Raw genomic sequence first — 13,173 nt, 5'->3', positions numbered from 1 at the left:
TAACGGCATGGAAAGTTGTGTGAGTGCGCTACACCAGATTTTTCAAGCTCCATTTGAACAGAAAGGATTCATAGGAACGGCAGAAAATCGTACATTCAGAAATCGAAGTGTGTGTAACTAGACTAATTTTCTATCATTCTATTCTCAGATTGAACTCAGAAGTATGACCTTGGAAATTCTATTAAATTATGCAGATGATGTCAAACAGATGATGTTTGTCAAGTTCTGTTCAATTTGCAAGAATTCATAAAGACGGCAAGAAATCGTACATCTAAAGAATCTGGTGTGGCGCACTCACACAACTTTCCTTGCCGTTATGAAAATTGATCACCTGACGCTAGTGTTCCCGCGCATCTCAAGTCTACTATTCAAAGATTTGAGCCAGCTGGTGACAGGGCAATAACGCTGGAGACACACATGAGGTCTGCTATCTCTTCATAGTGAATGATTTAATAGAATCAACAATAATTTGCAATTGAATAATCACATTTTCTCGAATTTAAAGCTTATTTTCAATTTTAGGTGAAAATGTTACTGAACATTAATTGTAGAGATTTTCATGCTCAATCTACTCCACTTGATTTTTTTTTGTTTCAATTGTATCTGAAGCCTGATAATTGGGAATCTATCTGCATTGATGGGGCGGAGCTCCTGAAATTTTTACAGATATGGGACTTGTGGCAGTTGATAGAGCTTATCGATGACTATTTTGGGTATGAATTTGTTCAAAATCGTTGGAGTCGTTTCCGAGAAAATCACGAAAAACCCTTGTTTTTGACAACATTTTCGCCATTTTAGCCGCCATCTTGAATCGCATTTGATTGAAATTGTTCGTGTCGGATCCTCATATTGTAAGGGACTTACGTTCCAAATTTCAAGACATTCCGTTTATTGGGAGATGAGATGTCGTATACACAGACGCACATAAACTCATACACACACACACACACACACACACACACACACACCACACACACACACACACACACACACACACACCACACACACACACACCACACACACACACACACACACACACACACACACACACACACACACACACACACACACACACACACACACACCACACACCACACACACACACACACACCACACACACACACCACACACACACACACACACACACACACACACACACACAACATACAGACCAATACACAAAAACCAGTTTTTGGACTCAGGGGACCTTGAAACGTATAGAAATTTAGAAATTGGGGTACCTAAATTTTTTTCGGAAAGCAATACTTACCTCACCTTATGATAATAGGGCAAGGAAAGTAAAAATTGAATACTAATTATCTATCATTCTATTTTCAGATTGAACTTACAAGTATGAAAACTATTGAAGGAGAAGTTTTTTAAGTTTACAAGGACGGCTCAATCGAGAAAACTTTTCATATTGTTCCTTGAAATTTTAGTGAACTTTCATAAGAATCTAACATTCCATTATCAGATTGTACTCAAAAGTATGTCGATTAATCAGACTTTTGAAAGCTTGTGAAAAATTGTATAGACTAATTTGAAGAAGTTTGTTGATAAATACACGATAAATAGAGTCGTAGTAAGAAACCACTGAAAATGGTTCGAGTATAACACACTTGAAAATTACATAGGCATAATTAAGTTCTCAAAGTAGAAACTAGTGAATTGGAATGAGTTCTGAAAAGTTTGTCAAAAATTGATGATCGTGGTTAAGAACTCCTAACTATGGTGAGGGCCACGTTATAATGGCAGTGTTTGATTTGCAATGGTATTGCTATCCTTGTTTATCATTCAACAAAGCGGATAGCGCCATCTTTCTCTCGCTTTGCTATGTTGCCAGATCGTCTTTTAACAATGTACAATTAATAATTACTCAACAAATAAGCTCGAAATTCGAGAAAATGTGATTAACCAATTGCAAACTGTTGATTCTATTAAATGATTCACTATGAAGAGATAGCAGACCTCGTGTGTCTCCAGCGTTATTGCCCTGGCCCTTCATCTTAATTACGAAAATCTATCATGAAATTATTGAAAAATATAATTTCTTACATAATAAAATATACTGTTCTAGATTTTCTAATTTCAGACTCTAATAGTATCTATTTGATTGAAAATTAGCTCGTTTATCTGAGTATTGAAGAGTGTAAATTGTATTTTGAAAAGTGAAAGTGACATAACCAACATTTTGATTTGGACAGTATAATATAAATTGGGAATGGGACAGTTTTGGGCATGAGCCTGTTGTGCCTTTCCTAATGTTAAGTATTTCCACACAATGTGATGAATAAATAAATAATAAGACAATGTGAATAACAAATAGTGAGTAGGTTTTTGATTTTGTATTCAAATTTTTTAAATAAGTGCAATATTTCTAAAGTTTTTAATTTATTTTGATACATTCTGTAATTTATTTAGAGTATAAAATCAACCTTCAAAATTCAAAATTTTAAATCATCATTCTTGGACCGAAAATCAAGTGACGAAGCAGTGTGTGATTATGTAACCTTATCTTTTGGACAACATTAACATTTTATCAAAATTTTTGGAGAGAAATAGTACAGGCTCAGCCTAGTTTTTCCTCCAATGTCATAATTGTATTAAGATTATAGTATTTTATACAATAAATGAATAAATGTGATGTGAATAATTGATTATTTTGAACGAGAATGAACAGTTATAATATTACATCAATAAACCTGAATCAGCTACCGTCAAAAGAAGGCATTGGCAAGACAACGTTGTTACCTATCTTTCTCCACTGCCATTATAACGTGGACCTCAAGAGAAATAAAGTGTGTAAGTGTAACACCCTCTAAAATTATGTAATTAGGTCATCACGTGACCCAGCGATACGTTTTCACGCAATCAATGTGTGACCGGAAAAGCTGGAAAATCAGTTTTTCTTCTTGCATGCCATTGTAGTTGAACGAGGAAAATTTCAGAGAAAATCTCAATTTTTAACGCAGTTGTCATAATGATCCTAATGTATAGAAGTAGAGTGAGATTCAGGTTATGAAGTAAGCACCTGATTAATATTGGTGTTGCTATCCTTGTCTGTCATTAGACAAAGCGGATTGCTTTTGTTCGTATACTATGTAGAAAATATGTGAAGAAATACCAAAATATTTCTCTTTGTTTATATAGGAAAAAGATTGCTTATGTCCGTAAACTTCGTAGAAAATTGTAGAAAAATTATGTAAGAAATGTAGAACATGGTGGTTGCCATGGCAAAATTGTAACGTGCTATAAATTTTTGGTTCTAAATTTATTGTCTAAATTTAATATTTTCTAAATTTGGCTTAGTGGTCTTGTGTTTTGTTTCGGTTTTGTATATGTTTGGACTTTTTATCATCAGAATGAACTCTATTTCGAAGTGAAAAGTGTAAATTTGAAGTATTGTGCTGACTATAACCTTAGTGTCCGTTTTCCCATTAGGGAACTTTGGACTATATACGGCGAGGTGGAACTACCCTTGGGTCTCCCCACCATTCAAAGCCATACGCTAATTATAAGAATAATGTAGAAAATATGTGATGAAATATCAAATATTTTTTTCCTACAGTTACGTTGAAAAGTGGCAATTGCTGCACTGATTACAGAACGCAAAGAATCACTTTTCCGCTCTAGTGCGGGAAAAATTTTTCTGCACTCCAGATTTGCAACATGGCAACGCAAAATACTTAGTAGGTTATATGGAGCAACAGTGCAGCAAAATCAAAATGAAGTTGGTAACAGTGACTGCTGTGGCTGCTATAGTGAGCAGAGGTGCAACCAAGCACAACGCGCTAATTATTATTCATTATATATTATAACCAAGGACAACGAGGACTTTAGGATTTTAGGATTAAGGTTTTTATCAATAATAAAATTACACAGAAAAACATTCGATGCATTTCAGGCAATTTTACCCATAATTACCACTTTCATATTCAATGGTAACTGTAGGAAAAACTTAATGTGAAATACGTGCGCAAAGTTCCTCTGCTGCACTCAAGAAACCATTCCGCCCTCGCCTACGGCTCGGGCGTAAACGTTTCTTTCGGTGCAGCAAACTGTCACTTTGCGCACTAGTTGCACAAATAACTATTTCTTGATTATAAAAATTGAGCAATCGTTAACATAATAAAGGAAAGAATTGGCTTATACACGTAGGGGATAGGAAATTCACGAATGACGCATCATCACGTCTCAACTACTCAACTGATCAACATGACACTTTGCATATACATTCTCAATTCACCGAGGATGGTTATAGGCCTAGTTTCAATTCTTCAAGATTTCAGTAGGTCAAGTTCTCAGTTAAGTTTTTAATTAGACCCTACGCAGCATGGGTGACCTGCTTGTTAATCATGGAGATATTTTTATTCATTGAAGAATATATAATTATATTTGAAACGGAATTCATAATTTTTAACAGGAATTAACAACTGATATTCAGGGATGACCTGAGTCTCAGCTATGTTCCATTAATAGGGGCGATAGGGAAGGAAACTTGTCAACAACGCCTCCCTATCATTCCCACAGACGTTGAAATGTGGATCTTAATATGGAGGTTTTGATCAGAAAGCAACAGTGTTGAGTTGAGGCTGTGCGAAGGCTAAAAATAAACTTTTTACTTTTCGTGATATTTTTCAAAGTTTTTCGATTTGTATATCATCAAGCTATCAAAATGAAGAAGTTTTCTCTGTAAAACATTTTTTTTCTGATCATCACTTTTTGAGATATGAGCGCCTAAAGTTCCACTTTTTGGGACAGAACATTCCAAATTTGGTAAGAGATAGATCCATGAGATTTGGAGGATAGATTCTTCATGGTATTGTTGATCTAGTAAAACAAAAATTTTCTGAAAATATCAATTTTCAAGATAGTCATTCAATTTACTAAAAATAATCAAAAAAAAAACTTTCAGTTGAGTTATTTTTGGTGAATTGAATAACTTTTCCAAAAATTTTCTGAAAATATCAATTTTTAAGATAGTTATTCAATTTACTAAAAATAACTTTTAGTTGAGTTATTTTGGTAAACTAAATAACTTTTCAAAAATTGATATTTTCCGAAAATTTTTGTTTTACTAGATCAACAACACCATGAAGAATCCATCCTCTAAATCTCATGGATTTATATCGTACCAAATTTGAAATGTACTGTCCCAAAAATTCAAACTTCAGTCGCTCATATCTCAAAAAGTAATGATCGGAGAAAAAATGTTTTTTTGAGAAAACTTTTTCATGGTATTGTTGATCTAGTGAAACAAAAATTTTCTGAAAATATCAATTTTTAAGATAGTTATTTAATTTACTAAAAATAACTTTTAGTTGAGTTATTTTTGGTGAATTGAATAACTTTTCCAAAAATAGATATTTTCAGAAAATTTTTGTTTTACTAGATCAACAACACCATGAAGAATCCATCCTCTAAATCTCATGGATTTATATCGTACCGAGTTTGAAATGTTCTGTCCCAAAAATTCAAACTTCAGTCGCTCATATCTCAAAAAGTAATGATCGGAGAAAAAATGTTTTTTTTTCGAGAAAACCTTTTCATTTTGATAGCTTGATGATATACAAATCGAAAAACTTTGAAAAATATCACCAGTAGAAAGTTTTCTTTTTAGCCTTTGCACAGCCTTAAAAGGTTGATTGATTGATTGATTGATTGAGTACTTTATTTATGTAGATTACAATATATACTGGCTTATACACTTATATACAATAGCTTACAATACAGCAACATTATAGATGCATTTACATAATATAGACTAAGAAAATAATTATTGAACTGTATATGATATGAAAAAGTGATTTGTAATATAATAACTATAGATATTATATTGTTATGCATCTACATAAATTGGCGGAGCTTTGGACATATCAATGTCCATTCTTCGGAAACAATATTAAAAATATCCTCCCCACTAACTCTCTACCAAAAAGGTTGAGAGACGAATAATTGGGGAGTAAAGAAAAAGAAAAATAGAAGAAAATTGAGACCTGTGATAGAAAGAAGGAGAAGGTTGAGATGGAAAGGGTATGGAAGAAGACGAAGAAGTAGAAGAAGGAGAAGAAGAACAAGAGAATGAAGGAAAGAAAGAAATCTTCACGTGACGAACTCAATACAAATAGGGAACAGGCTGAAGTTTCCAATTAATTTTAAGCTCCCAACTTGTCCCTTTCCCTGTTCTCCCTTCTCCCTTTCTCCTCATTGTCCTCCTCACCCTCCTCCTCCTACTCCTATTTCTTTTCTCCCTCTAATCTTACCTCATCCTCCTCCTCCAGTACCCCCTCCTTTTTCCACCTACTTCTCATTCTTACCCGATTCTTTGACTCCCTCTCCCTCTATCATCACTGTATCCTCCCTTTCACATATCCTCATTCGCCCCTCCTCTTCCTCCTTATCCACCTTCACCAACTCCTCCTCCTCCTCACCCACTTCCATCCTCTTCCTCCCTTCATCCTCTCCTTCCTCCTTCTGGTAGAGAGTTAGTGGGGAGGATATTTTTAATATTCTTTCCGAAGAATGGACATTGATATGTCCAAAGCTCCGCCAATTTAACTGATGTAGATGCATAACAATATAATTATCTATAGTTATTATATTACAAATTACTTTTTCATATCATATACAGTTCAATAATTATTTTCTTAGTCTATATTATGTAAATTCATCTATAATGTTGCTGTATTGTAAGCTATTGTATATAAGTGTATAAGCCAGTATATATTGTAATCTACATAAATAAAGTACTCAATCAATCAATCCTCAATCTTCTCCTTTGCTCTTCCTCCCTCTTTCTCTAAAGAATGCAGCTTCTGTTCTTCAAGTAGTAGGCCTATGTCACCCCTCATAGATATAAGATTGCTTCAACCATATGATCCCGTCTATTCCTTTTTTGGGGCTCATCAAATATATTGTTATTTTCCTTCACCTATCCTCAATTCTCTTCCTCCACCTATAATCAATATTCTAAGCTTCTCACTTGTTTCTACTTTTCTACTCTTCCTCATCATTGTCCTCCTCTTCTCCTCCTCCTCCTCACCATTGTTCTCTTCCACTATTCCTCTCCTTCTCCTCCTTCTCATTCTTCTCTCTTTCTCCTCGCTTTTATTATTCACAAGAGACAACATTGAATGGATGCAGAACATGCAGAGGTGTTAGGAAACTTATTGTTGTTGTTAAGTAAGGTATGGATTTTCCCCATGGTTCACTAACCCACTTTAAAATATGCCACCCTACCAACCACTTGTTACAAAGCTCCATAGAAGGATTCACGTTATAAAGTCAGTTGCAACGGAAGGACCGCATAGTTGCCATGTTTCATCTTCCACGGCCTTGTATAGCAGATAACTGTGATCCAAGTTATCTGAATATATCTTATATGTGATATTAACAACTGGTTGCACAAAAGCCTGTTAACTTCCAATCCCGATTAAATGCCACAATAACCAATCAGAGAAGCTTCTTAGAAAATCCTTCTCTGATTGGTTTTTGTGGAAATCTCAATTGGAATTTAAATCGTCTGTGTAAACAGGCCTTATTGATGATAAAAATCGAGCCTCAAATTTTGACATTCAATAACTTTTTTATGTGTGCACCGAATTTGATGATTTTTGTTTAGTTGTTTTCGTTATGTTCAGGAGCAGGCTTATCAAATTTATGATCAGACTTCAGGACTCTTTCCTACGGTCCTTCAAAGTTTACATGTAATCCTTATGGGAGAAGATTTGTGAGCTGGCCACACACAGAAGTAAAAATCAGCTGTTATAATCATTGCATCATACAACAGCCGTCGGTAGATCTGTTTTTACTTTCCTTTCCCTATTACCATAGGTAAGGAAAGTATTACTTTCCGAAAAAATTAAGGTACCCCAATTTCCGAATTTCTATACGTTTTAAGGTCCCCTGAGCCCAAAAAAGTGGTTTTGTGGTATTGGTCTGTATATATGTGTGTGTGTGTATGAATGCATGTGCGTATGTGTACACGATATCTCATCTCCCAATTAACGGAATGACTTGAAATTTTGAACGTGAGTCCCTCACAATATAAGGATCCGACACGAACAATTTTGATCAAATGCGATTCAAGATGGCGGCTAAAATGGCGAAAATGTTGTCAAAAACAGGGTTTTTAGCGATTTTCTCGTAAACGGCTCCAACGATTCCCATCAAATTTGTACCTAAAATGGTCATTCATAAACTTTATGAACTGCCACAGTGCCATATCTGTAAAAATTCTAGGAGCTCCTCCTCATCTATGCAAAGTTTGATTTTAGATTTTAAATTGTCAAGCTTCAGATACAATATTTTAACAAAAAAAATGTAAGTGGAGAAGAATGTGCATGAAAATCTCTACAAGTAACATTTTCATCTAGAATAAAAAGCTAAAAATTCGAGGAAATGTGATTATTCAAATGCAAACTTAATGGGAGAGGCAACTATAGATTCTAGATCATTCCCTGGAAGAGTAGCAGAATTGAATCTCGTCAGCTGAGTATAATATAAAGGAAATTTTATTAATAATGGAAGTTTTTTATAACGGCAAGGAAAGTTGTGTGAGTGCGCGACACCAGATTCTTAATCATTCAACTCAATATGAATAAACATTCCATTTTCATTTTCAAAAATAATTTTGTAGAAACTCAATATTCTACTCACGTTTAGGCAAACTCCTGTGCTCCAGCAGGTTATTGGTCAGTCTCCTCCTTCTCTTTTTTCTTCTCACCACCGATGTCCTAGGTCGCTGCAGCTGACTTCCAGAAGACGTTGCTAGAGAAGACGGAGAAGTTTTACTTCCCAAGGGGACGCTGTGACCTTGAAACCCGTGTCCTCGAAAACTTTGGTCTTGGAACTCGAGGCCTTGCAGACGTTGACCTTGGAAGCCTGGTCTTTGGGAATTGTGCCCTTGGAAATTGTGTCCTAGAGAATTGTGTCCTTGAAAACTTTGACCTTGAGAAGTGTGTCCTTGAGAACCTTGACCTTGAAACCCTGGTCTTTGAGAGTTGTGTCCTTGAAAACTTTGACCTTGATACCCTGATCTTTGAGAGTTGTGTCCTTGGGAACTTTGACCTTGGGAATCGTGTCCTTCAGAACTTTGACCTTGGAACCCTGGTCTTTGAGAGTTGTGTCCTTGAGAATTGTTTCCTTGGAAATTTTGACCTTGATACCCTGATCTTTGAGAGTTGTGTCCCTGGGAACTTTGACCTTGAAGCCCCTGTCCTTGTGGAGTTTGCCCTTGGAAACTGTGACCTTGAAAACTTTGACCTTGAGAGGCTCCTTGACCTTCACCATAATCTTCAAAACTAGCCCTTATTGGTGACAGTCTACGATGGTTGGTCAGTCTCATAACTCATTATGACATAAGAATTCTTCTAAAATTATGTCTTGACTTTGAAACATGAATAATACCCTTGTTGGAAAAGGTCATTCAAAGATTGGTCTCAGTGTCCTTCAAAATGGTCATTTGTCTTGGGAATGATCATTGACCTTGAAATGATTATTGACATCGAGGATTATCATTGACTTTCTCAATGATCATGGGCCTACAATATTCATTGTGAAATGACCGATCGACTCTAAGATGATCATTGGGTCATAATGGTCATTAAGTCACCGTCTATCAATCCAGAATTAACTGAGAAATGACCAAAATTGGTCAATGACCATTGATATTCTCAATACCTATCTATTGTCAGGAAAATAAAAGTCTTGGAGTTGATGTAATTCTTGAAGTATGGTCCCTTGATTTGATCAGTTATCTGTAAAGAAGCAACAAAAAATTGATTGAACACTTTCAAACTGATGATACCTGGACACTCTGACAACAGACCCTGACTGAAGTCACAAGATATCATCATTTTCTATACTATGATAAAAAAGGACCTAGCTTATACACGAAGGGGATAGGAAATTCACGAATGTTAAATCATCATGTCTCGACTACTCAACTGATTTATTCGAAATTTTGAATATAGATTCTCTAAACCATTGACACCCGGAAACTCTGACAGCAGACCCTGACTGAAGTCACAAGATAACATCATTTTCTATAGTTTAATGAAAGGAAAGAATTGTCTCATACACGTAGGGGATTGGAAATTCACGAATGACGCATTATCACGTCTCAACTACTCAACTGATTAACTCGAAATTTTGAATGCAGATTCTTAATTTACCGAGGATGGTTATAGGCCTGTTTTGATCTCTTCATGATTTCAGTTTCTAATTAGATCCTCACGGAGCACGGGTTACCTGTCAGTTGAGAATAAACAGATAAATCAATTTATTGATTTCGTATTTGTTTGTCCTGTTAACGAGGAGAAAATTTGTACTGTCTTGTCTGGTCTGTTATTAGACAAAACAGATAGCTCCATCCTTCTTCAATTCGGCACCGTTGTCAAATCATTTATGGACTATATATACAGAGTATATATGTAAATATTAGTAAGTATATAGTATATATGTATCATTTATGTGAATATACAGACTATTTCAGAAGTAGTGTCGAACATTTTAGTGTATTGTTCCTGGATGATAGGAGACTACAAATAATTTTGTATTTGGAGTGTCCAAAACTCAGTGGTTATCCATGTAGCTGCCATTTTGTTTTTTTCACTTAGGGATTTTTATCTCAAGAACGGAATGTTCTTGAACAAAAAAGCCCCAAATTTGGGAGAGGAATAGCACAAGGTTACCTCATTTTTTCTCTCCCTATCATTTTGTTGATGTAATTATTGTATGAATCAATAAAGAATGAAGTATAAAGTTGAGTTACTCGAGTAAATATGTTACTAATAAACTATCTTAGTAGTTCTTGATTATGTATAACTTTATCTAAATTTGGGAGAGGAATAGCACAAGGTTACCTTATTTTTTCTCTCCCTATCATTTTGATAATGTACTTTTTGTATGAATCAATAAAAAATGAAGTATAAAGTTGAGTTACTCGAGAGAATATGTCACTAATAAACTAACTTAGTAGTTCTAACTAGTCCCATCTCACTCACTAGTTCTAACTCACTCACTCCAACTAACAGCAGTATACTGATTCATTCTACGCGTGTGTCAGATGAGAAAGACATCAGAAATTCCAGGATAACATGTGATAAGCATGCCTATCAATAGTAGATGTGTTGCCACAACAATGAGTGGAGGGAAAAGGGAAAAATGCCAGGGAGGAATTTTGAAATGAGGGAAAAGGGAAAAACGTCGTGGAAAACATAGGAAATGAGAGAAAAGGAAATATGTCGTGGAAAACATAGGAAATGAGAGAAAAGGAAATATGTCGGGGAAAACATAGGAAATGAGAGTAAAGGGAGAGACAAAAAAAAGGGAGGAAAGCCAGGGAAAAGGGAGAAAATCCAGGAAAAAGGGAGAAAAGTCAGGGAAAAATGAGGGAAAAGGGAAAAACGTCGAGGAAAACATAGGAAATGAGAGAAAAGGGAGAAACGACGGGGAAAAAATCGGAAGTGAGGGAGAAAAGTCAGGGAAAAATGAGGGAAAAGGGAAAAACGTCGAGGAAAACATAGGAAATGAGAGAAAAGGGAGAAACGACGGGGAAAAAATCGGAAGTGAGGGAGAAATTGAGTATATGATATTTGTGAATGGTGAGGGATCATTAAGTTTTAAGCCTCTATTCTCCTCCTAAATGACGCAAAATAATTTTGAATATTGTTCCAATGATTATATTATTTTTTTTATAACATTGTGGATATTGTAATGTCATTATACAGTATGGGATTAATGTTGAAAAAAATCTTCATATTCCGTTAAAATTAGACACTACTAAATTGTGTTGATGTCACACGTGAGGCTAGGCGCACAACAGTTAGTCAAGACAAGACAAGACATGATCAGACACGTTTAGTCACAATACTTCACATAGTTGCTTATGAAGACATGTCTATCTGCAATGACTATAGTGAGGTCCACGTTATAATGACAGTATTTGATCAACTTTGGTGTTGCTATCCTTGTCTATCATTCAACAAAGCCGGTGGTACTATCCTTTTCTAAGTCCACAACGATGCCAATTATGTTTTTGACAGTGTAGAAATATGATTAATGAATGCAGAGAATCGGCATCGCTATTCTTCTATCTCTATCCACTGCCATTATAACGTGGACCTCACTATAGTCAAGTTTAGTCACCATACTTCTCATAGTTGCCTATGAAAACATGTCTAATTGCAATGACTAATCAGTGTGTCTTGCGTCATAAGCAACAATGTGAAGTATTGTGCCTTAGGCTAGGCGCACACCAGTTAGTCAAGAAAAAACAAGACAAAACATGATCAGACACGTTTAGTCACAATACTTCTCAATATCGGGGCACCGAGCTTCGCTCGTTATTTTTATCTATTGATAAACAGAACACAATTTCTCTAAAATGATCGTTTTTATATTTCACAGCCGGCTATACGTTATCTAATCAATTTTGGGGATGCGATATTTCGATTTTTCACATTTTTACTATCCACAGCTGTTTCAGCCAAGGATGAATTATCCTGTATCGTTCAGCGAGTTTTCCCAAGGATGAGACCTAGTGCAATCGAATCTTTATATCATAAACTTACTATGTTCCAAATTTCGTGAAAATCGTTAGAGCCGTTTTCGAGATCTGTTAAACATAAATAACCAGATATAAAAATAACCAGATATATAAATACAGAAATTACTCACTTAATATAATAGGATAGCTGCTCATGACGCAACTCACACTGATTAGTCATTGCAATTAGACATGTCTTCTTAAGCAACTATGAGAAGTATTGTGACTAAACTTGTCTGATCATGTCTTGTCTTGTCTTGACTAACTGGTGTGTGCCTAGCCTAAGGTACAATACTTGACATAGTTGCTTATGACGCAACACAAACTGATTAGTCATTGCAATTAGACATGTCTTCACAAGCAACTATTTGAAGTATTGTGACTAAACGTGTCTGGTCATGTCTTGTCTTGACTAACCGGTGTAAGCCCAGCCTCAAATCCTCACATATAATTAGTTAATCTCTCATATATAATTTATTATATAATTAATCCTCACATAATTATCCTTACATCTTGTAAGTATAAATGAATAAATAAATAAATAATGGAAATGAAATTAGATTGTGACTTTTTCATGTATGTTTTGGAAAGAAATAAATGATTGATTGATTATACTTACGAAA

At 35.2% G+C, this 13,173-nt stretch overlaps 1 protein-coding gene across 1 annotated transcript in view; it reads right to left on the bottom strand.

Moving 5' to 3' along the window:
- The window catches only part of LOC120354259, a 29,968-nt gene extending 20,233 nt beyond the window's left edge, over positions 1–9,735 (bottom strand). Inside the window, exon 1 of the mRNA XM_039441148.1 lies at positions 8,659–9,735. Coding sequence (XP_039297082.1) covers positions 8,659–9,346 — 688 coding nt within the window. The 5' untranslated portion in view covers positions 9,347–9,735. The remainder of the gene's footprint in view (positions 1–8,658) is intronic.
- Positions 9,736–13,173: the final 3,438 nt, after the last annotated feature.

The sequence above is a fragment of the Nilaparvata lugens genome, chromosome 14 (genome assembly GCF_014356525.2).
Source record: "Nilaparvata lugens isolate BPH chromosome 14, ASM1435652v1, whole genome shotgun sequence".
Classification (NCBI taxonomy): domain Eukaryota; kingdom Metazoa; phylum Arthropoda; class Insecta; order Hemiptera; family Delphacidae; genus Nilaparvata; species Nilaparvata lugens.
Note: the sequence above shows the minus strand (reverse complement) of the source record. Positions and strands in the feature narration are given on the sequence as shown.